At 58.7% G+C, this 22,299-nt stretch overlaps 1 protein-coding gene across 1 annotated transcript in view; it reads right to left on the minus strand.

Annotated features, from left to right (window-relative positions):
* SPEG (striated muscle enriched protein kinase) overlaps positions 1 to 22,299 on the minus strand; it is a 55,059-nt gene that overhangs the window by 11,447 nt on the left and 21,313 nt on the right. The window contains 21 exon segments of the mRNA XM_035007066.1: positions 76 to 228; positions 919 to 945; positions 1,479 to 1,657; positions 1,764 to 1,841; positions 2,339 to 2,396; positions 3,704 to 3,904; positions 4,023 to 4,119; positions 4,368 to 4,536; positions 4,980 to 5,092; positions 7,455 to 7,630; positions 7,733 to 7,856; positions 8,247 to 8,453; positions 9,056 to 9,160; positions 9,397 to 9,516; positions 11,928 to 12,151; positions 12,229 to 12,418; positions 12,518 to 12,676; positions 13,751 to 14,011; positions 16,517 to 16,692; positions 17,543 to 17,631; positions 17,872 to 18,047. Coding sequence (XP_034862957.1) covers positions 76 to 228; positions 919 to 945; positions 1,479 to 1,657; positions 1,764 to 1,841; positions 2,339 to 2,396; positions 3,704 to 3,904; positions 4,023 to 4,119; positions 4,368 to 4,536; positions 4,980 to 5,092; positions 7,455 to 7,630; positions 7,733 to 7,856; positions 8,247 to 8,453; positions 9,056 to 9,160; positions 9,397 to 9,516; positions 11,928 to 12,151; positions 12,229 to 12,418; positions 12,518 to 12,676; positions 13,751 to 14,011; positions 16,517 to 16,692; positions 17,543 to 17,631; positions 17,872 to 18,047 — 3,082 coding nt within the window.

Consider the following 22,299-nt stretch of genomic DNA (forward strand, 5'->3'; position numbering starts at 1 on the left):
AGAGGCTGGGGCAGGGGTGGGGGCTGGCATGAGGGGACTCTGCCCTCAGGGGGCTCCTCAGGGCCCAGTACTCACAGCCGGTCCTGCACCAGCACTTTGATAAGGAAGCCCCGGGCCTCCCTGCTTAGGCTCAGAAATGTGGTCTCCTCAAAGGCCACGTTGTAGTTTCGAATGTTCATCAATGTTGTCCGATCGTTTTCCCCAACAAACGGGGAGATTCCCGTCAGACTGCAGAGGAAGAGGGGGCTGGCATGGGAGGTGGGCAGGACCCTAGCGCTGAGGCAGAGGCTACTGAGGGATGCCAGGGGCTGGGGACAGGTGGAGGCCCCCGGGGCTATGGGGAAGGCAGAGGTTGGGTGAGTCTGAGCAGAGGGTAGTCTTTCAGACTCTTACCTGTCCTGCCCGCCCCCACCCCCCAATAGGTGAGCAGGCAGTACTGTCTTGAGAACTGGACACCCAGCTCCCTGCCCTGGGCCCATGCTTTAGAGGACCTGTTTTTTCCCTCTAGTCATGGCCTGTTCCTGAGGTGAGGAGTCTGTGCCTAGGGGATATGCCACCCTGAGCCTGAGCCTCCCCCTTCTAGTGCCTGTTCTGACCACTCAGGACCTCCTAGTCCCCTGCCTAGATGGCACTAAGCTGGTGCTGGCCTCTCTCTGTCCAGCCTCCCAAGCAGGCTGCCAGCATGCCTGCCCCTTACGGACGAGCATGGTGGTAGAGAGAGCTTAGACTCGCAGGCTAGGGCATCCCCCCCATTCATGCATGAGGCCCCTTGCAGTGCAGGAAGGAGCAGGGGTGTGGAAGAGAAGGGGTGGGCTGCAGTCCCCAAACTGCTCTCCCGTCCCAGGCTCTGCAAATGTTAGGGGTCGGCCTGCTAGGAGATCATTGGAAACTGGGGTCCTGAGTGCAGGGGGTCCTTACCAGAGGAAGGCAACAACGCCCACAGGCCTGTGAGGAAAGGAGAGTAATAGATGGGTAAGTGGACAGCCCACCACGCACCAGAAGGGAACAGTTTTCTACTACCATTAATCTAGTGAGGAGTGGCCTCACGGGGACAGATGGGCACAAGGCTGCCTCCTCCGGGAGGACTCTCAACCAAGAGGTCCTGAGGTCCCTGGAGGAGTCAAGGGTCATGGCAGGGCCAGCCCAGGAAGCCCACAGGAGTCTGGGAACCAAGGGGCCGTGTGTGCCTCACTGCGGGAAGGTAAGGTGGCTACAGAGGAGAAGGCCCCACACCTAGGGGAGATCAGGAGCCAAGGCTGGACAGGGCTAAGGCCTTGAGTGACTGGGTCAATTCTGATGAGGGGCAGGTAGTAACATGGGCAAGAGATCCCCGTGAGCTATGCCACAGACTGACTGCCAGAGAAGGAAGCTGGACTTGGTGAAGGTCCTCCCTGCCAGTGAGCAAGTCCCCACCCAGCATGGCACTGAGAGAAGCTGGCCCGGTCCACCCTGGCAGCCCGGTGTGCCAGCATTATTACCAGATGTCAGTGACTCCAGACACAGGGGTCTGATTGACGATCTCGGGGGCCACGAACTCAGGTGTGCCGTATTGGCAGTACTGGGGTTCTCCCGGAGTCAGCTCCTGGGCATTCCCAAAGTCACAGATCCTCACCTGCTCTTCACCCTCTGCACCATCCCATACCAACAGGTTCTCAGGCTGCAGAACGCAAGGGAACGCAGGGGAGCTGAGTGAAGGGGGGAGGATGGCCCCCTGCCTGCCTCCCACAGGGGCCGCCTGCTCCCCATCCCCACCTGCACCTCACCTTGACATCCAAGTGCAGCACATGGTTCTGGTGCAGGTAGCATATTCCCTCTAGCACTTGCTGCATGTAGGCCCGGATCTGTGGAAACGGGAGGCCCAAGGTCCGTGGGGAAAGGGTAGGGTATTATGTTTGATCACTGCCAGAGCAGTGGCAAGAGGTCAGGCCATGCCTGAGAAGTGGCCTTCATATTGCTGGTGGAGACGGGTGAAACACAGATTTGAGGTTTCTGAGATCTAGGGCCTCCAAGTACAGCTGCACAGGCTGCACACAGCACAATTATAGGAGGGAACCATTTACATTATAATAAATCAAACTGTGCAGTGCACAATTTATACAGCCCTACATGGCAGAACAGCAGTGAGACTGAATAGAGTCTAGGTGGGGCTCCTTCTGAGAGAAATGTCTGGGGAATGTTTATGTGAGGAGACCGGGAAACAACAGAAGTAGGGGCCACCACTTCCCCTGGCCTATTCCTGGCACAGATGGCAGGCCCAGGACCCGCCCCCCTCAGTTCTCAGAGCTCAGGTGGGTAAACACCAGTGCCCAACCCGACCCCTACCACCCACTGCCCTCACCTCAGACTCACACACGGTGGGTTTCCTGGCCATTCGCTCCAGCAGCTCCTCTGTGCATCTGTGTCCCAGATCAAGGAGAAGAGTGACCAGTGCCAACTTCTGGGCCCTCCCTGGGCAGTGCCCTCCACCCCTAGAGCTCAAGTCAGATCCCAGCTCTGCAGAGTTCTCCTTCCCCTTCAAACACATCTAATACCAGTTCCCAACTGTGTCTCCACCCTTCCCCCCACACCCCCGCCGTCATCTGGGTGCATAGATAGGACCACCCTGCTTGACCTCTCATTTGCTGCAGGATCTCAGGCAAATCACTCAACCTCTCTGAGCCTAGGTTCCCTCAGGCGTAAAATGGGGATGACATCTCCTCTCAACCACCCTGTTAGGTATTTGAAAAGATCAAGTTAGAGCAGAATTTTGTTGACCATGGATGGACCTTCCTGCCTCTATTTGAGAATGACCCAGAAGCCCATGACAGGTAACAGCAGGGCATTTTGCTGAGGTCTGGGTTCTCCCAGTGCAGACTGGGAGGCGGGTATGAAGGATACGGTCACCCTGCTAACGGGAGGGACAAGCTGACCACCCAGCATCCTTAGCACAGTGTGCCTCTGTTTAATCAGAGCCATCATAAAAGGATAAAATCCATTCTTTGTGAAAACAGCCTCCCAAATACAATAGTGCGGAGGCTCATCTGAAAAGGGGTCACTTCAAATGTTCGGATACACTGTACTGCATTTCGTGCAGTGTGACCTTGGATGAGCTTTTATTAGCGGTGTGACCTTGGATGAGCTACTTAACCTCTCTCTACCTCAGTTTTATCATTTGTAAAATGGGAATAATAAAAGGGGCACCTGGGTGGCTCAGTCGGTTGAGCACCCGACTTCTGGTTTCGGCTCAGGTCATGATCTCAGGGTTGTGGGATCAAGCCCCACGTCAGGCTCTGTGCTCAGCACAGAGTCTGCTTGGGAGTGTCTCCCTCTCCGTGTGTCCCTCCCCCGTCTCTCTAAAATATATTTAAAAATCTGAAAAAAAATGGGCATAAAAAGATTCCATGAGATAGGCATACACAAGGATTAAGTAGGTTAATAGTTGTCGAACTCATAGAGGCTGCCAGGCCCACACCGAGTGCTATGTAAGTTTAAGCTAAGAAAAGGTGATGGAGGGAGGGGTGCTAAAAACTGTTGGTTTTTGCAGAAGTCTCCAGACTCTACTCTGTAAAGTCCCCACAAGATGCCTTCAGAACTCCCAACTGTCCATGGGAACATTTCACAAAAGTCGTCTGGCGCCACCTGTCAATGGGACCACTTTGTAAAGTGCAAAACATGTTGCTGATTGGCCACATGTCCCCTACCCACCCAGCCTATCCCAGGATACAGCTCGGTGACAATGACCAGTCCCCGACGCCTCTCAAAGGCCTCATGGAAGTAGAGGACACAGTCATGCTGGAGCCGGGCCAGCAGCCGGGCCTCTCGCCATGCTGATGCCTTTGGCTTGGTCTGGCTGGGGATGAACTTGGCCGCAAACTCCAGGCCGGAGCTTCGCTCCACCACACGCCGCAGGTAGGAGAAGGCACCCCTGGGTGATGACACAGGAAGGTGAGGGGCTCGTGGTAGCCCCGGCACTCCCCGGCCTCCGAGCCTCAGACCCAGGCCCCCTTTGGCTCCCAGGCCCCGCACCCCTCCTAGCCCCACACCTGCCAATCTCTTGATGGATGTCGTAGAAGTCGCTGAGTCTCCTTCCTCGCTGTTCCTCGGCTTCCCCAGCCCCCTCTACCTCCATGGCTGTCTGAGCTGGAGAGACATGCCTGGTGTTAGGTGGGGAGGGCAACAGAGGAATGAGGGCACAGACAGGGCCAGGCAGGGCAGATGGGGGAGACAAAACAAGGGCAAGAATGGTGGGGGCCCGAGGTGGGGTGCCAGGGCTGGAAGATAGGGGTGGTGTAGGAGCCAAGGGCCTGGTGAGTGGCTCCTGGCCCGGGGCTCACGTCACCTTCCCCGAGAATAAGTGCTTTGCCCCCTCCCCTTGCACGTGAGCGCACCTGAACGCACAGCCAGCTCGGCTTTGCAGGAGACTTCCCCAGCCGGGTTCCGAGCAGTGCAGGTATAGACACCCCCATCCTGGGGCCCTGTGCTGAGCACCACCAGGGAGCACTCGTTCTCTTCATACACGAAGCTCACGTGGCTACTCTCGGGCAGCAGCACCTCATCCTGCAGAGGTGGCCGTCACCTCCAGCCCACGCCTGGCTTTACCGCTACCTGTGACCCACCTTTATCTCCATGCCGGAGACCCAGTTTCATCCCTAACTCAGGCCAGGAACCCTTCTACCCCAGGGCCCAATATTATCTCTGTCCCAAGGGCCTTGTTCCCTTCAGCACCCCAAATCAGCTCCACTTTTATCCCCCACTAATAGCCCTGCACCCCCCCATTAGTCTCCTGGTCCTGAAACACCCACCAGCATCACACAGAACCCTGAGTCCCACTCTCTGCTCCTAGCCACACCTCTGACAACACCTTTGTTCTTCTCTGTCCAGGCTCCCCTCCTCCTAAGGTGGCCAAGACTCCTCCTGTGCAGAAATCCCTCCTCCCTGACCTCCAGGCTCCCAGCCAGCCCCATGCTGGAACCCCCGCCAGGCCTTTGTCACCCCCTGACCTTGTACCACATGATGTCTGGCAGTGGTTTCCCCTCAACCACCACAGCGAAGCGAGCGGTTTCCCCAGCCCCCACCTCCACGTCCTCCATGATGGACTCAAACCGAGGGGCCTCTGAAACACACAGGGGTGAGGGTGGGGAAGAGAGGGTGACCACACTGGGGTCACGAGGTCCTGCCTTCTCAAGTCCCTCTCCAAGCCCTCCCTCAGCAATTGACTCAGGCAGAACACCAGATGCCCCTCCCCGACTCCCTGATACCTCCCAGAGCCCCAGCACCCCACCCCCTGAGGCTCTCAAACTCGGCCCCTGGGAACACCAGAGTTCCTAGCCTGGACCAAGTTCTCTCCCCGTATATCCACACGTGTTGTTCTCCAAATCTCAGAAAACCTAAGCCACGGGGTGCAGCCTTGCTTTGTTGGACCATCAGTGTTCATTTGCCAGCCTTGAAACCAGGAGATTTTCACACACAAAAGAAATCTAGATTTCCTGCCTCTCTGGAAAAATCAGGATTGGCCACCCTGAGAGCCTCTTCCCTCACTCATTAATGGGCTGGCGCAGAGTGGCTCGATGCTGCCCTCTGTGGGTGACCGCCCTTCTGCACAGCCCTACCTCTGGCTTTACCGTCCTGGGCCCTGCAGGCAGCTCAGGCTGTGACCCTGAATTAAATTCACCGATGGCATTGCCTCTATCTTGATGTTTTCTCTCTGAATCTTATTTAAATGTTTAAGGGGGCTTTTACCAGCCGGGAGATGGCAAGACGAACAAACAGGCACTGATTCTCAGCTTAGCTCTCCCACACGTGACTGTGATTTCATTCTCTAAGCATATCATTCGGTCATGTTATTTCCTGGCAAAGTGGCTTCTAATTCTCAGGATGGAATTAAATACGTATTCCAGCGTGCTTTGTGGAGGAACCTGTGACTGCCCAGTGCCCACCCTCCTGGGCATGTTTGAGGATCTCAGCTTTAAGAGGAGTGGGAGAGAGCAGGCCCGGAGGGATGAGCAGGGGTGCTGGGCAGGGACCGCCACCCATCACTGGCATCCAACCTGATTTTACACAGATAAAACGGAGAGAAGAAGACACTACCGTGGGGCAGATATGGGAGAAAGAGGCCATTCCACTCGCCCTGCCTGGGGGCTGGGGGGGGGAGGGGTTGTTGGGCACAGTGAGTGGAGCATGTAGATCCAAGCCCCAGGCCTGTTCTAGTCCTGGCTGGCTGGGACACCGTCTCTCTCTTGGTCACTGACCCAGCCAGGCTGGGCTACAGGGCTCTCAGGGGCCAGGGCCTCCCTGAACCCTAGGGCTCTTCCTATATCTGGGAAGAGAAAGGAGTCCTGCAAATGGTATGCTCAAGGAGCAAAGTGGCAGGCTGAGTAGGAGGTGCCAGGGGGTGTGGGTGGGGGGGAAGGTGGGTCAGGGAGGAGACGAGGACCCAGATGATCAGTGCCGCCCCCCTCCCCCCATCTCCATCAGGGCCAGCAGGGCTGCCCCACCTCTCCCTCACACACCCTACTGCCACTTTTCTTCTGCTTTAAAGATCCCTTCCCAGCCCCCCAGCCCCCTGCCCAGGGATTTAGTTTCCAGTCTAGAGGTGGTGGGGGGCTGCTCAGTGAAGGTGACAGAACTAGAAGGTTTCAAGTGAACTTGAACAATTTTTTAAAAACACCAGCAAATGTACATTTATCCACCATATGATTGCCTGCGCTCACTAAAATGTCACTTTCTTTGCATTTGGTTGGAATTGTATCTACTCAGCAGATAACACTGTTTAGCTCATGCTGATGTGAAGTTCTGAGTGGCAATTATATATGTCTAGAGTTAATTAACAAACCGGAAAACAAGACAATTACTACTTAATGCCTGCCACTGGTTGAGAGACTACATCTTTAAAGGAAAAATTATACAAAGTTTCCTCACCGCAAAGGTTGGGAGGCTCTGTCAAAAGGGCTTGTGCAAAAGGGCGTGCAAGGTCCCCAGAGCTGGGGGTCTGCTGATCAGCTGTGCTCATTGACGGTGGTCTCCCCATGCTTGTTATATTTGAGGTCCTACATCCTGTTGTGTTTAACACAGGATGCAAAGAGCACCCTCTGGCTCTGGAGTCGGGCATGCATCTAGGCTTGAATCCCAGCTCCTGTACTTATGAGGTTGTGGGACCCTGGGGCTGTGACTTAGCGTACTCTCTGCGCCTCAGTTTCCCCATCTGTAAAATGAGGATAATAACCAACCACATCTCGCTGGGTTACTGTAAATATTTCATGAGGTGATACATGGAAGGGCCTTCGCGCTGAGCCTGGCACGTACTAGGTGTGCTCAGTAAGTATCTTATGAGTACTATCTCTGTTACTTCCACTAGCACTGGTATTCTTACAGCTGTTCGACGGACAGGCCAGACAGGGGTGTGCGGCCCTGGGGGCGTGAGGAGAGGGCTGCGGGCCACAGAGGGCGGAGAGGGAAGAAGGCCCGCGGGCACCCACCTGCCAGCTCCAGTGTGACCGAGCAGGCCTGTGTGCCATGGCGGTTGCGGGCCGTGCAGGTGAGGGGCCCCACGTCTCGGCGGCTCACCCGGCAGATCCGAAGACAGTACTGGTCATCATCGGGCTGGCTCAGCTCATACACCCCTGCCCGCGCCTCCAGGAGGGCCCCTCGACAGCTAGGAGACACATGACAGGGAGGTCACCCAGGATCCAGCCACAGGGGGGTCAGGCCAGGATGGCCAGAGCTGGGGAGTGAGGCATGCCAGGCGGGGCCCCACCTCCTCCATATGACCTGGGCCTCCACATGGTTGAAGGTGACTGTGATGCTGGTGGGCTGTCCCTCCACCACATACACGACATCCGGCTTGTCCAACACGGTGGGCGCCTCCTCCAGGGGTGAGCCTGGCCGGAGGAGAGCACAGGCTGATGTTGGGCTCGATACCAGGTCCTTAGCACCCTCTACGCCTTTAACCCTCCCAACCACCACTGAAGCTCCATTTTTGCAGATGAGGAAGCTGAGGTTCAGAGAGGTTCAGCAATTTGTCTAGGGTATGCAGCCAGGAAGGCTGGGACTGCGCCCCCCCGGCCTGTCTGATCCCAGAGCCTCAGCCTCGCCCACCGTGCATGCTGCCGTCAGGAGGAAGAAGCGCTCAGACTGGCTGAGGTGGCCCCTAGCCGTGCTGTTCCCACCAGAGCTAGCCGGTCCCGACCAGCCCTTGAGCCTCCACCAGGAAGACCCAGTTCCCTGGCCCTGCAGCCTCCATCCCACCCCAGAGGAGTACCCAGACTCACCACGCTCCAGGAGCTGTGCAGGCTCTGAGGGGGGCGAGGGCTTGCTGCTGCTCTTGATGGTGGTGCTGAGGACCCGGAAGATGTGCTGGACCCCCTTACGCAGCCCCGTGGCTGCCCATCCAGGCTCCCGCAAGCCCGTGGCCAGCGCTGTCCACTGGTCCGAGCCCAGAACCTGGTGCTGCACAGTGTAGGTCAGGGCGTCTGGGTCTGGTGGGGAAGCAGCTGCTGGAGGTGGGCATTGCTGGGACATCCCCCCTTGCCCCCCATTCTGCTGGCTCAGGACCTAGAAACTCCTCATTAGTCTGCTCTGAGGACCGGCCTCCATTTCTCCTGTTGCTTCTGCCTGCCCCCATCTGCTCTTTCCAAACACTGGCCCAGCCAGCCACGCTCAGAGCCAACAAGATGCCAGGCATGGGGTCCAGCTACAGACACGGAGGGAGGGAGCTTAACTCATATCCCAAGTCCTTGCTACCCCCTGAGGTGGGGAAACCGAGGCACAGAGCAGGGAGAAGTCATGCACAGGGAAGGGGAGGGCATTCCCAGGATCATGACCCAAGCACCAGTCCCTCTGAGAAAGGGAATGTGGTGGCCCCTTTGTGGCCTTTCCTGACGCGCAGCCACGGCTTTATCTACCTTGGAAAGGAGACCAGCCAAGTGGCTCCTGGCCATGTTCCCAGCACTTCACCCACTCTTACCATCCACCGGTACACTTCTCTGGGCCTTGCCCCGCAGCCTGGCTCCCTCGGTGCCCCTGCCTGAGCCTGCCCACGTTCCATCCCCACCCCACAGCCCTGTGGGGCCTGACCCACCAATGGCCATGTCCAGACTCCTGGGAGGGTTCCATGTGAGCGTGATCATCCTGCCAGTCACAGCGACCACCTGTGGGGCGCCATCTGGGGGACCTGGAACCACATCTGAAAGCCACAGGTTGGAGGTCTGCCGTGTCCCTCAGGGCCCAATGGCTCCGCAGGATCACCAAGCCTCAGGACGGTGGGCTGGGGGCACAGCCACAGGCCCGGGGGCAAGGCCAGATGGCTCCCAGGGTCCAAGGGGAAGGGAGCTAATGTGGAGGCCCCTCCCTCACCCAGGACCCCGTGGAGGGCCAGAGGCTAGGCTGTGGATGCAGCAGACCGGAGGGCACCTGCCTCACCTGTGACATAAAGGTGGGCATAGCACGCAGCTTTGCCCAGCTTGTTGGCGATGACACTCTTGTAGACGCCGGCATGCTGAGGTCCCACAGCAGGGAACACCAGGCGATGGACATCCCTGTCTGGGGGGGGTGGTGGGGAGACAACGACACTGGGCCTGAGCCAGAAGGATACTTTGAGGGGTGGGCCCATGCCACCAGAGGCCTGGCCCTTTACTCCTACCGGCTGCAAGGAGCAGACAAGGGGGCAAGAGCAGGCCAGACGGCAACAAGCACGTCCAGCCCGCAGCAAAGCCAAAATCCAGGCTGCCAAGCCTGCACCTGCAGGCCCGGCCCCTCTTGCCCGTCCCTCCGGCGACTTCTCATCTTCCCCCCACACTGATTCCCCCTCTGAGCTCCTATCCCGTTGACCGCCCCTCATCTTCGCACCTCTGGGGGTCACACCTCGGCATCAAAGTGCTGACCAGGTTTTGTTCCGAAGGCCCCTCCCTCAGTTCCCCCTCCGTCCGCACGGCCATTGCTGGTCCCACCTGCAGCACAGCACCCATGACCGCCCTCCACCGGTGCTGTCCATACTCCACCAATGTTACCTCTTGACCTGGAAACCTTAAAGGCACCTCTTGCATGTGGGCTAGCATCCAGAATCCTCAGCCCAAGGGCCCATCCAGCCATGTCTCCTGCCCTTCTTCCTGCTATTCCTCCAACCCTGACAAGCCTTTGGGTCCCTGCACAAGCCACAGGAGTTCCATCTCCAGGTTTTTGCTCACAAAATTCCTCCCTTCCGGAATCTTCCTCTCTTACCCAAGACCTCTTCCTTCAAGACAGAGTTCAAGCGAGTGCCAGCCTGGGAAGCCTCCTCTGCACCCCCATCCCTGACTGCCTCCCCAGGACCTCCAGTGCCATGCCCGCACTGTGTGGGGGGTGGCCCTTCCTCTCTACTTGCACGTGCCATGGCTGCTTAAAGACAGAGCCGACATGTCCTGTCAGGCCTGGACCCCGATGCCTTACACGTAGTCACTGCCAAGGATGTTATATTATAAATGATAATAAGAGTTGTCTGTTCTGTGCCCAGTCGACGCTGGGCAGATGACATGCATTTGACAGCTACTTGACATGCGTTTTTTTTCCATACTCCTTTCAACAACCCTGCAAAATTATCCTCATTTTACCAATGAGATCAGAGACATTAATGGACTTGTCCAAGGTGACACAGCTAATCAATGATGGAGCCATGCCTTGAACTTGCTTCCCTCTGATTCTGAACCTCCTTCTTGATGCTGTGATCCCTGAATGATGATGATAAGGAGGCCATCTCAGGGGGGTCGTGAAGGGGAAGAGGCCGGCCTGTCCTCCTGCACGTCACGGCCAACCCCAAACACCCCTCCCGTCTCCGAGTGGTTATCTCCACACGGAACAGTCACCCATTCATTTATCTCCACTGACACTATTTATAAAGAAAGAGAGAACAAAGGCTGCCACCGACCCCAGATACAGAGAGGAACAGGGACGCCTGCTCAGCTCCTGAGACAGACACCCGCCCAGGGCCTCAAGCAGAATGAGAGTCAGGGGAAGGGTCAGAGCCACAGAGGTGGCTCTGGAGAATGGGGTGGGAGCGTGGGGCACGGGGGTCGGAGGGCAGCCTGCTTAGGAGGTAGGCACCAGAGTCAGAGGGTCTGTTCCTGCCTTCAGGCAAGTCCCTGTCCCTCTGTCAAGGCTCCATTTAAGTCCCTGTCCCTCTGTCTGTCTCCGTTGCCCCGTTTGCAAACAGGGATACGGGTACCCACCCTACAGGCCCTTGATGAGGAGGCTGAGCTCAGGGCCCGGCATTCACAAAGTGCTTAAGAAAGGTGAGTTCTGTCACGTTGCAGCTGTAAGAGGAACATCACGAGACTCATATCCCTTCGAGGACGGAACTGAGACACTCCCGAGAGAAACAGTCCCGGCGGAAAGCACAGGGTCCCGAATCCGTTCCTCTGTATTGCTCCCCTGGCTCCTTTACTTTTGCTGTTGTTATTGACCCTGGCCAAGCAGCCTTTTGGGGCCAGACACTGCCCACGCCGGCCTTTTCACTGAAATTTCTCCAGGAAGGCATGAGCAGCCCTGCTTTATGAACAGGCAACAACAACAGCAGTAATAATAAGATGATCATTTACAGACCACTTGCTATTTGCCAGGCCCCACTCAAAGTGCTTCGTACGTATTAACTAATTTAATTCTTATCATGAGCCTATTGCAGAGGGGGAAACTGAGGCCCCGAGGGGTTCCATAACCTTGCCCACAGTCCTGCCACTGGTCAGCAGCAGGCTGTACTGCCTGTCTAGTACGTGCTAAGGGGGCCACCCAGGGCCGGAGTGGCCGCACAGCTCAAGGAAAGAGGCCCTGACCTCAGAGCCCCTCTGCGCCCCCTCCCACAGGGGCCCCATCCCTGAGCAGGCTAGAAAAGGAAGGCTCAAGGGCAGGGAGAGGGTGAAGGCACTGCAAGCGAAGAGGGTGCTGGAGGGGACACTCCCCAGGGTCCCTCCCCGGACACATACACTGTGTCATGCGCCGGTCGTCGCTGCTCTGGATGCGGTGGCCGTTGTGGAACCAGCTGATGGTGGGGTAGGGCAGGCCGGTCACCTGGCACTCCAGCATGGCCTCCTTGGCCAGGCCCACGTCCAGGTCCTGCAGTGGCCTCAGGAAGTCGGGCATGGACAGCCGCTCCAGCTCACCCTGCTCCGGCTCCTCCGGGATAGACGGCATCTTCTCTAGCTTCGAGCTGGAAGAGCGACATGGCTGCCCAGAGGCCCAGAGCAGCGCCCCCCACCGCCGGCCACCCCAGGAGCCCTGCCGTACCTGGGGCCGGTGGCGGCCGTCCGGGGCTCCTCCACATAGAGCTGGGCCGAGCACTGGGCCTGGCCGTGGGTGTTGGTCGCACTGACCGCATACAGCCCCTCGTCCTCACTGCCCACGTGGGTGATGTGCAGAGAGTGCAGACCCCCTTCCTGCCGGAGCCGCAAGTTCTCGCTCTCCTCCACCGGGTGGCCTGGGGGAGGAAGTGGCAGGAATGCAGAGCACGCTCAGCAAGTGGCCCTGCCCTCTGGGCCTTAGGGGTCCCCCACATCTGCAGGGCGGAAGGCCATACCAAAATGAGTCCATGTGACCGAAGGGGGCGGGGTGCCGCTGATCTTGCAGTCGAAGTGGGCTGCACGGCCCTCCAGCACCTCCACGTCCTCCAGCAGCCGAGTGAACAGGGGCGCCAGTGAGGGCCACACGGTCAGCCGGGCGCTGCAGGTCAGCTCATCTAGTGGGGAGGGGTCAGCGCTGTGGCAGGGAAGGCCACGGAGTCCCAGGCACCCCAACCCGAAAGGCCCACCCGCACACCGGGCAGGAAAGGGGGACTGGGCCCAGGGCAGTAGATGGAGCAGAATCCAGCGAGGTCCCCAGACACTGGAGCGAGGCAGTGGGCAAGACCCTAAGATCTGGCCTTCTCAGGAAGGTGGAGGTTGGCAAGAGTGGGTGGCAGGGAGGCCACGGCGGCCGGGACCACAACGGGAGCCCCTCCTCATCGCCCCTTGCCCGCTCAGGATGCTCAGCTCAGCTCTAGGAGAGGGGCCTGCAGGCCAAACCTGGTTCCTCCTCCACACCTTTCCCCTGCCCCTGGGGAAACTTTCCTCCGTGCCTGGGTGGTGCCCACCCTCCCTCCCACCCGGGTCCTCCCTCCCACCCGTCCCAAACCCAGAGCAATGCTCCTTGGACCTAAGACACCACCCCACAAAACGTCTTCTGGGGGAAATAAGAACCCCTTCTGGCGACCCGATCCTCTCCTGCTTACAAAGACTTCCAGTGTCACCTTAGGCGCCCATCACCACGAGCTGGTGAGGCATTATCTCTGCCCTTCAAAGGAGGACGGGGACCAGGTCAGAGATGTCATTCATAATAATAATGACTGACATTTATTAGGTGTCACCCTCTGCCAGGCTTGTGCTGTACTTTGCTCATTATATACATTAGCTCATTAATCCTACCGGTCCCCCTACAAGGTAGCTCGCCTCATGATCCCTTTTTCCAGATGGATAGTCTAAAGCTCAGAGAGATGAAGTGACTTGTCCAAAGCCACGTGGCTGTCTGTGGCAGGGCAGGAATTGGAACCCAAGTCCGCATGGGTTGGCTAGACCGCAGTGGACTGGCTCCCTACAGGAACACCAGCTCACGTGGACACAGAAGGCACGTTGTGCCAGGTGCCACTCCACATGCAGATTTTATCCAGGCAGGTGGGCTGCCTGATCTTATTTTTGCACCCGGCTCTACACTTCCAGCCCCCTCCCTCCGGCTTCTGGGCCCCCACGGCAGCCCCAGGGCCTGAGCGGGCAGTTACCTTTGGCTGTGCTGAGCTTGCAGGTGTAGACACCACTGTCGTCCTCATGCACAGACGTGAGCAGCAGCTTGCATTTCCGGCCATCGAAATGCATCTTGCATTTGAGGAGTGCAGGCTGCAGCAGGCGGCCTCGACAGAGCCAGTCTACTTCCACGTCAGCAGGACCCGCCACCAGGCACTCAAACAGCGCCATCTCCCCGGCCCCCACGTCCACGTCCTGCAGGGGGGCCAGCACGGCCAACGACCGGCTTTCAGGATGTGCTGGGGGGAAAGCGGCCACAGGGGGGCACACGTGGAATAGAGACACAACAAGGCGAGGGAGACACACACACGCACACACAAAGAGACAGACAGATACAGAGAGAGAGATGCATTTTGTTCCTTTGGAGACAGGGAAAGCCCGCCCGCCTGGCCGGGACAGCAAGGAGCTCCAGGGCCTGGCTTCAGGAGGGCCACCCAAGCTGGGCCAGGGAGGGTGAACTGAGGGGAAGTGGGAGGGAATCGAGGGCAGGGGATCTGAGAGGGCCACGGAGGGGCAGAGACGGCGGCGGAAAAAAAAAAAAAACACAGCACACCAGCTGGGTACAAACTGGACTTTATTTGAGCTAAGAAACAGCTTTGTTCAAATATCTCCACACCCACGACAGCAGGCCCTTACTCTTTGGCCAAGCCTGGCTAACACCCTCATTCCCAGACAGAGTATCCCGGGCCCTGACAGTGAATAGGGGAGCCCCAGATGAGCCCTAAACCTGCCCAGAGCTGGACTCGGTCAGGCCTCCTCATCAGCGTAGGGCCTCTGGCTTTTGGTCTCTTGTGAAATAGAAAGTGTTGTGCCATTTGAGACCCGTTTCTGGAATGGTGAGTGCCCCGTCCCGTTTCATGAGCCCCTTGTCAGCAGCCTCCTGCCTCCCTAGGCCCCTCCAGCCTGTGGGTGCCATGCCCTGTCCTCTCCCGCTCTGCCTCACCCCACACCCGCTCAGAGGCGTCCTTCCCTGACTGTCACAGACACACAGACAGACAAACAGATAGACAGGGCCTGTAGCAGCGGTGACACATGCGCTCGCTGGGTGCTCCCCTGCAGGGAGAGACCGGGGGTGGGAGCAGGTGTCTTGATACCCTCATGGCTGCCCCTTCCTGGCACTCAGTCCATGTGGGGGCTCCCAGCCTGCCCAGCCGTATGTCCGCTTGGGGGGGAAGGGTCCATAGGGGCCCATGGGCTATCCCAGGACGCTGCATGAGGCGGGGAGGGGATGGAATGGGAGGCTGGGAGAGGGGTCCGGGCCGGCGGGCCGGCAGGGTCTGTGGGCAGGAGGCAGTGAAACACAGCGAGGTCCGAGAGGTGCCTGAGACAGGGGCGCGGCTCGGAGGGTAGCGGGGGGGAGCGCAGGCGGCCCCCTGAGCTCACTCGCCTGTGTACAGACAAAAACCTCAGTCAGCAAGCGGCAGGTTAGTGCAGCACGCACACACGCACGCACACGCACACACACGCACGCACGCCACGCAGACCTGGCTAGGGCCCTCTGCATGGACAGCTGCCTCTGAAACCGCCAGGGCGCCCTGCCACTCAGCTCCCCCAAGATCAGGTGCAGATGGAGGCACCGGCAGCCAGCCAGAGGCCGCGCGGGTCTCTGGGGTTCCTGGACAGGCGGAGGCCGTGGGCAACCAGGGAAAGGGCATTCACGGGCACTGGGGGCGCCCAAAGCCTAGGGGATGTCAGGAGGAATCCCAAAGAGAGAGAAGCACCGAGACGTGGGTTAACACAGAGAAGCAGGGCAGAGCCAGACCCCGGAAGGGAAGGAACAGGCCAGGTAATGGGGGCCGGATTCGGGTACGGGGAGAGCTGAAGGACTCAGAGACCAAGGAGGTGGCAGCCCCAAGAACGGGAGGCACAGGGCAGGTAACTGGGGCAGGCAGGGCCCGGTGGAGGTGACCTTGACTATGAGGGTCTGAGCTCCAGCAGGGGCTGGGGGTCTCCTGCGAAGCTTTCCGAGCTGGCCTCTACCAGGAAGGGAGGGATGATGGCTGAGTGCAGGAGCTAAGGAGGGGTTCCCAGCCCTGAGCTGCTCACAAGAAAGGGCGAAGTAGAAAGCAAGGTTAACGGCCAGCCCTAGGGAGGAAGACCACCAGCCCCCCAAGAGCAGCCTGGCTGAGGCCTGCCTGCTATCCCCGTTGCCCGAGAGGTCCCCTGACCTTCTGCCCCAACTCCGCGGGGGCCCAGCCCTCTCCACATTCCACGGTCCTGCTCACCCTGGCACCCCTGGGGTCCCTGCAATGCTTCAAGCCCAAGTCACCCCAAGGGCCCCTCCGAACGGGTCCAGCTATCAGACTCTCCCCACTGCCACCTCCAACCACAACAGCTTCTGCACAGCAATGGGATGGGTAGGAGGGCAAAGGGGCAAGAGGAGAGAGGCGGGGTGGGTGTGAGGGAGGAGCCTGGTAAGGGCAAGGTGACAAAAGCTTGGAAGAGTGTGGGGAGAGGACAGCTGGTGGCAGGAAGCAGGGTCTCTCTCTAGCTAGCATCAGGGACAGGTGTGATTGAGCATGGGGAAGGCCATACTGTGTAGCAGGCTGAGCACTGAACAATTCGCCGTGTGACCTTGAGCAAGTCACTTCCCCTCTCTGGGCCTCAGTTTACTCAACTACAATATAAGCAACCAACTACGGAATCTCTAAGGCCGAAAGCTGGCATCCAAGCAGGGATGAGGCCGGGGCTAGGGCTGTGGGGCTGGGGTGGGGGGTGGTTCATGGAGAGTGTGAGGCACTCACCTCTGACCTCCAGGCGGGCCTCACACTGCCGGGCGCCATACTCGTTAACCGCTTTGCAAGTGTAGAAGCCAGCATCGGCCCGCTCGGCGGCCAGGATCCGCAGCCGGCACAGCCCACCCTCTGCCTCCTCAGCAAAGCGCCGCTGGTCTGGGCGCACAGGCTGCCGGTTTCTCAGCCTGTCAGAGGGACAAGAACTCAGTCTGGGGGCCCAGGTCCTGACCTGTCCTTGCAGGCTCCTCACATCATCTACCCACTTCCCAGATCTGTCCCCTGGGTTATAGGGCCAAGTGTTCACCCTGACTCTGCCATCCCACCCCTCCCCCAGCAACTTCCCGAACACCTCTGCCTACTTGGATCTTACCCTTCTTGGAACCTAACTACAACTATTCAGCCCTTAATAGTTCTGAAACGTCTTTGTGTCTTATTTCTATTATTTATAATGAACAGATAGCTTTGCCACTTCCCAAAATGAATAAGAAATAACTTACAATGTCAAAAAAAAAAAAATCACGTAAGGGACTAGACAATTAATTACAAATGAAAACTAGGACCCAAACTAATAAAAACCCAAGCAAACAGTAATCAGGGTTCCAGGCACCCGGGATAAAGCACTGTAGCCAAGGCCCCCCTGTAACCCCTGGCTTTGGCCGCTCAGAAACAAATTGTTATGCCTGGGCCTAGCACAGGGCTGGGCGCAGAGCAGGCCTCAAAAATCACCCTGCTGTCACCTGACGGGGGTGGGCGAGGGCAGCCTTCTCTAAGAGATGACTCCTGCCCATTCATCACCAGCTGAACAGACAGGAGACCTTGTGTTACCCAAACCGCTCCCCCGAGAAGGAGAAGCCCCGAATGAGCCTGAACAAAGGAGCAGGGGCATGTTCAGGAAGCGGCACCACTGGACCTGGGATAAGACCCCTGGGCAGATCCCAGGGAGGTCCACAAAGGGTCCACTCCCCTCTCCCCAGAGCCAGGCCTCACAGGGCCAAGCCTGGAGCAGGGCAAGCTGACAGGGGTGCTGCTACTCACCAGGAAACCACTGGTTTGGGCTCCCCCTGCACACGGATGCTCATGGTGACATCTTGGCCTTCTCTTACTGACTGGTCCATAAGTGAGACCTGAAGAGGACCCCAAAGTGTCAGGGGAGACAATCAGGGTCCAGCTGTGGCTCCTGGGGGCCAGAGGATTCTGGGACAGAGGCCTCTTCCACACCGGGCTGCCTGAGGCTGGCTCCAGATGAGAAGGGTTAACGGGGCCAAGCTCTAGGTCTTGCGCGAACCTGGTGTGGCCCAAGAACAAGGGCACACAGGAAGGAACGGGGGTGCCCGGGGGCTGCATGCTGGCCTCAGGGGTCTGACCTTGAAAGTGGGGGGTGCCTTGGAGCCCGTGTCGGAGGAGTGGCGGTTCTGGCTGGGACTGAGCTTCATGGTGGGCGTGCGGGGCCAGGTCTCTCCAGGCTCCGGAAACTCCTCTGGGGGGCTCAGGTATTCCTCGTCAGAGGTGATGGGGCTGCTGAAAGGTGACGTGGACCCGCCTGGAAAAGAGAGAGGACAGACTGGCACCAAGAGAGACGCCAGAGGAGGAAGGGGGGGACAGAGAGAATGAGAGAGCTGGATAGATCAGCTCCAGATCAAGGACCTGGTAAGGTCTGGAATGATCCACACAGCCCAGGAAGCAGGCCAGCCCTGCCCTGACTTTACTTCATGGGGCTCCTACTTGCTTGCTGTGTGACCTTGCTCAGATGTCTCCTGTCCCCAAGCCCCTGACTCCTGCTCTGCCCCAGACCCTCCTGGCACTGTTGACCTTCCTGATACTGTTGAACTTCCCAAGTAGGGGAGCCATAGCAAATAGCCTGGGACAAGGGATTCAGGCCGCAGAGGGGCCTGAATGTGAGACCTGAAATTCCACTGGAGCAGGGAACCCACATTCCTGGTGCGGACCTGCAGGCTCCTAATGCGGATGGTCCCCAGAGTGGTACAGCCCGGACACCCGTTCCTTGGGTGAGCTGGGCCTGGTGCAGAGGAACACACACCTCAGACAAGCCCCATCTGGGCAGTGCCAGGGCCAGAGAGGCGGCACTGTCCAGCCTGCCCTTCCCCCCTCCCTTCTCAGCTTCCTGCCCCAGATACCCCAGAGGCACCTGTGGGGCCCAGCCCTAGAACATGGACCCCCAAATTCTCAGGGGAGGGAAAAGCGGTTTGAGTCATCCACAGAGAAGGGCGACTCAGACTGGGGATGGGGAGGGGGCACCAGTGTTCGCTTTCGGGGAGGGGTGTCCCCAGGGCCCTGATGCCCTCCCCTGCAACTGGCCAGGGGCCCAGCCTCACTGAGCTGGCTCCTATCCGACTACCAAATACAGACATGAATCCGCCACAGCCCCCTGGCCCCTCCTCCTGGTTCCCCCACCCCAAGCCCCTGTGGCCCGGCCCCCCACAGGGCTGCACCCCAACTCACCCGAGACTCTGCACACAGACCCCAGACTGCGCCTGTCCTGAAGGCTCTGCCCTGGCACCAGGCCCTCCTGCTGCCTGCCCACTGCCCACCCCACCCAGCTCCCCAGGGAGCAGAAGCCCAGCCTGCCCAGCCCCACTCACTGCGCTGACCCTGCTGAGGCTCTCCACCGAGGGCCTGGGGGAGGGGAAGCAGCCTGAGGAGGGGAAGGAGGAGGTGGGGGCCGGCCAGGCAGGGACAGGCTGGGTGGCAGGCAGGCAGCTGGCTGGGAAGGTGGTGCCTGCTGAGACCACAAGCAGCCAGGGCCCTGGAGCGGAGGGGGAGGAGCGGGGAGGGGCAGAGCAAGCGCGCGGCCTCGCTGTATTTAGCCACCCTGCTCATTCCCAAGCAGCAGGATCTGCCTTTTCTCTCTTTACAGTTTCTGGACCCTGACAAGAGCAAAGCCCCCTCACTGGCGCCTCAACTCAAAGTGCCGGGGCCTCAGTCCCCGGGGGAAGACGGGGGTGGCCGTATACCACAGCACCCAAGATGCCTGCCCTGAGCTGTTCACTCCGACATACCCACCGCATGAGGCACTGATGGCAGATGGCCCTTAGGATGCCCCCTGTTCTGACCAAACCACCAAGATCCCCACGTGGGAATGTGCTGACAAGCCTCCAATACTGGAGCCAGGCCATACCCTCTTTTCTCTGGTGCTGAGAATCAGAGAACTGTCAGGACCTTCAGCCTCCTTCCCAGAAATATGCCCCCTCAACCTGAGGGGGCCCCAAATCCCACCTCTGCCTCCCCCCTATTGCCATGGCAGGTTTGGCCCAGCACCACCCAGGGGCACTGGGCCTGCACCCACCTCTCCTCCTACCGGGGCACCTGTTGGCATGGCCCCCCACCCTGTCAGCCTCACCAGGGCCAAGGGTCATGAGGCAGGGGCTGCTTCTAGTAACGCCCCACAACTAGCAGCCATCTGCACCTGGGCTGGGGAAGGGGCTTGGAGATCAGCAGCAGAACAGGGGAGCTGTTGAAGAGAGGTCACATGGCCTTCTCTCCCCGCCCCCCTTTTTAAAAAAAATCTATTTGAGAGACACAGTGCGCATGTGCACGCGTGACAGGGAGGGGCAGATGGGAGAGGGAGAGAGAGAGAATCCCAAGCAGATTCCCCACCAAGCACGGAGCCCGACGTGGAGCTCGACACTATGACCCCAAGAGCATGACTCGAGCTGAAATCAAGAGCTGAATGCCCGACTGAACTACCCAGGCGTCCCCCGTCTCTCTCCTCTTATCACCCCCCCCCCCCCGCAACCCAAGGCCACATTCCCAAGCTATGACCTGTGTTTCCCAGCACTGCCAGTGAAGGAGGAGGGGGGACTGGCTGAGGAGGGGGGGGCCACCATTCAGGTTGGCTGTCTTAAGGGGGAGGTGGGGAGGCAAGCCCAAATGGCATTTGGTGAACATCTGTCCGGGGCTTGGCCACCAACTGATGCTGAGACCACAGGCATGGCCCCTGGAGGCGGGAGCCCCCTCCCTGCCCTGGAGCCTGGTGACCTCCAGGGTCACCTGAGGTTGGATGGCGCTGCAGGCACTCACACCCCCAGGGAGGGAGAGCAGAGATTAAAGCAGATTGGCAAGGTTTGCAGGGAGCCTCAGAGACCCCTGGTGGTGGTTGGGGGAACTGCATGCTGGGGGCAATCACGAGAATCAGGGTCCTCAGGCGGGCTCAGAGATGGAGGATCTCTATCTCCAGCTCCCAAAACCGCTGGGGTTCCATACCAGGCTCTGGTGCTACCCCACTTTTTACTAGCCCCGCCACCAAAACCATCTTTGTAGCCAGTCCCTGTATCTCAGCCCTGCTCCACCCACAAGCCGGGCTCTCACTGTGGGAAACATCCTTACACCAGCCAGGAAGTGGGGAGGAGCAGGTGTCCCCCAAACCTAACATGTACATATGCCCACCATGTGAATGCTGCCCCTCTACACCCCACCACCCCCAGAACATGCTGACTCTGTGCACGTGTGTGGCCTTTCAACACTGCTTCCAGGTCGACCTCACTTGATGAAAATACAGGTGTGAGGGAGCCCTCAAGGTGTGTGTGTTTGTGGGGGGCTCTCCCTCCCCAGACCAGCACATTCAGCTCAATACTGGTCCCAACATCCCTTGAGACATTTAAGGGTAAACAGAGTCACAGCCACCTACATGAAAGGCCTTCTACACCAGGGCTTCCCCACATCAGGACCACCTGGGAGCCTATTTAAACCATAAATTCCTGGGCTTTACTTACTCTGACCTGAAAAATTAGATTTCCTAAAACGGAGGTCAGGAAACTACATTTTTAGAAGCCACTCCAGTGGGGCACCTGGGTGGCTCTGTCGGTTAAACATCTGCCTTTGGCTCAGGTCATGATCCCGGGGTCCTGGGATCGAGCCCCGCATCGGGCTCCCTGCTCAGTGGGAAGCCTGCTTCTCCCTCTCCCTCTACACCTTTGCTCCTGCTCTCTCTCTCTCTCAAATAAATCTTTAAAAAAAACCCACCACTCTTGGGCAGATCTTCACTAGTACCCCTTGTAGATGCGTGTCTGGCCCAGCCTCTCCATGACACCCAGGTTGTTCCAGGGGCTGGGAAAGTCACACAGATCTCTACCCCCCCACACACACACACACACCACTACCTCACACACAATCCTGCAGTCCACATAGCCCCGGACCATCCAGGAAGGCCTCCAGGTATGGCTACAGGGGCTAAGAAGTGGCCAAAGCACGGTCATGATTTCGGGAGCCTTCTGGCTGGTAGGGATGACAACCCCAATGCATACACAGCTCGAACAGTGAGCAGGAATAATAAAGAGGCAAGAGAAGGGCAGATGAGGGCCACAGAGTGCAGAGAGCAGATTCCTTTGGGCTCAGGGAAGACAGGGTAACTGAGGGAAAGAGTGGTATAGGAATTAAGAGTTCGGTTGAAGCAGGAAAAAAAAGGGAAAAAGTCTTTCCAGAGGAGGAAGCTGCAGGAGCAAATATTCAGAGACAGCAAGAACATGCAGACCATTGTAGCTCAACATGCTGGCCACCGAACTGGGTAAAGCTGAGAGTTAGAGTGGGTGCCTCCCACTGCCTCAGAGGCCTCCAGACGCCCTCGGGTCGTCCCCAGGTCCGGACAGTGGAGGTCAGCTTCAGGAGTGGGGCCTTCACTCTAAAGGCGAAGGGAAGCTCCTCGAGGCTTCGGAGGGAGGGAAGGGGTGACACGCGGGCATTAACCAGCTCGCATGCGGGGCCCAGCCATTCCCAACCCGCACTCCACAGGCGCTGTCTCCAGAGGCGATTCCTCTAAACGTCTGCTGCGGTCACGC

Source organism: Mirounga leonina, unplaced genomic scaffold, assembly GCF_011800145.1.
Source record: "Mirounga leonina isolate KUSES-001 unplaced genomic scaffold, KU_Mleo_1.0 Mir_151, whole genome shotgun sequence".
NCBI classification, from domain to species: domain Eukaryota; kingdom Metazoa; phylum Chordata; class Mammalia; order Carnivora; family Phocidae; genus Mirounga; species Mirounga leonina.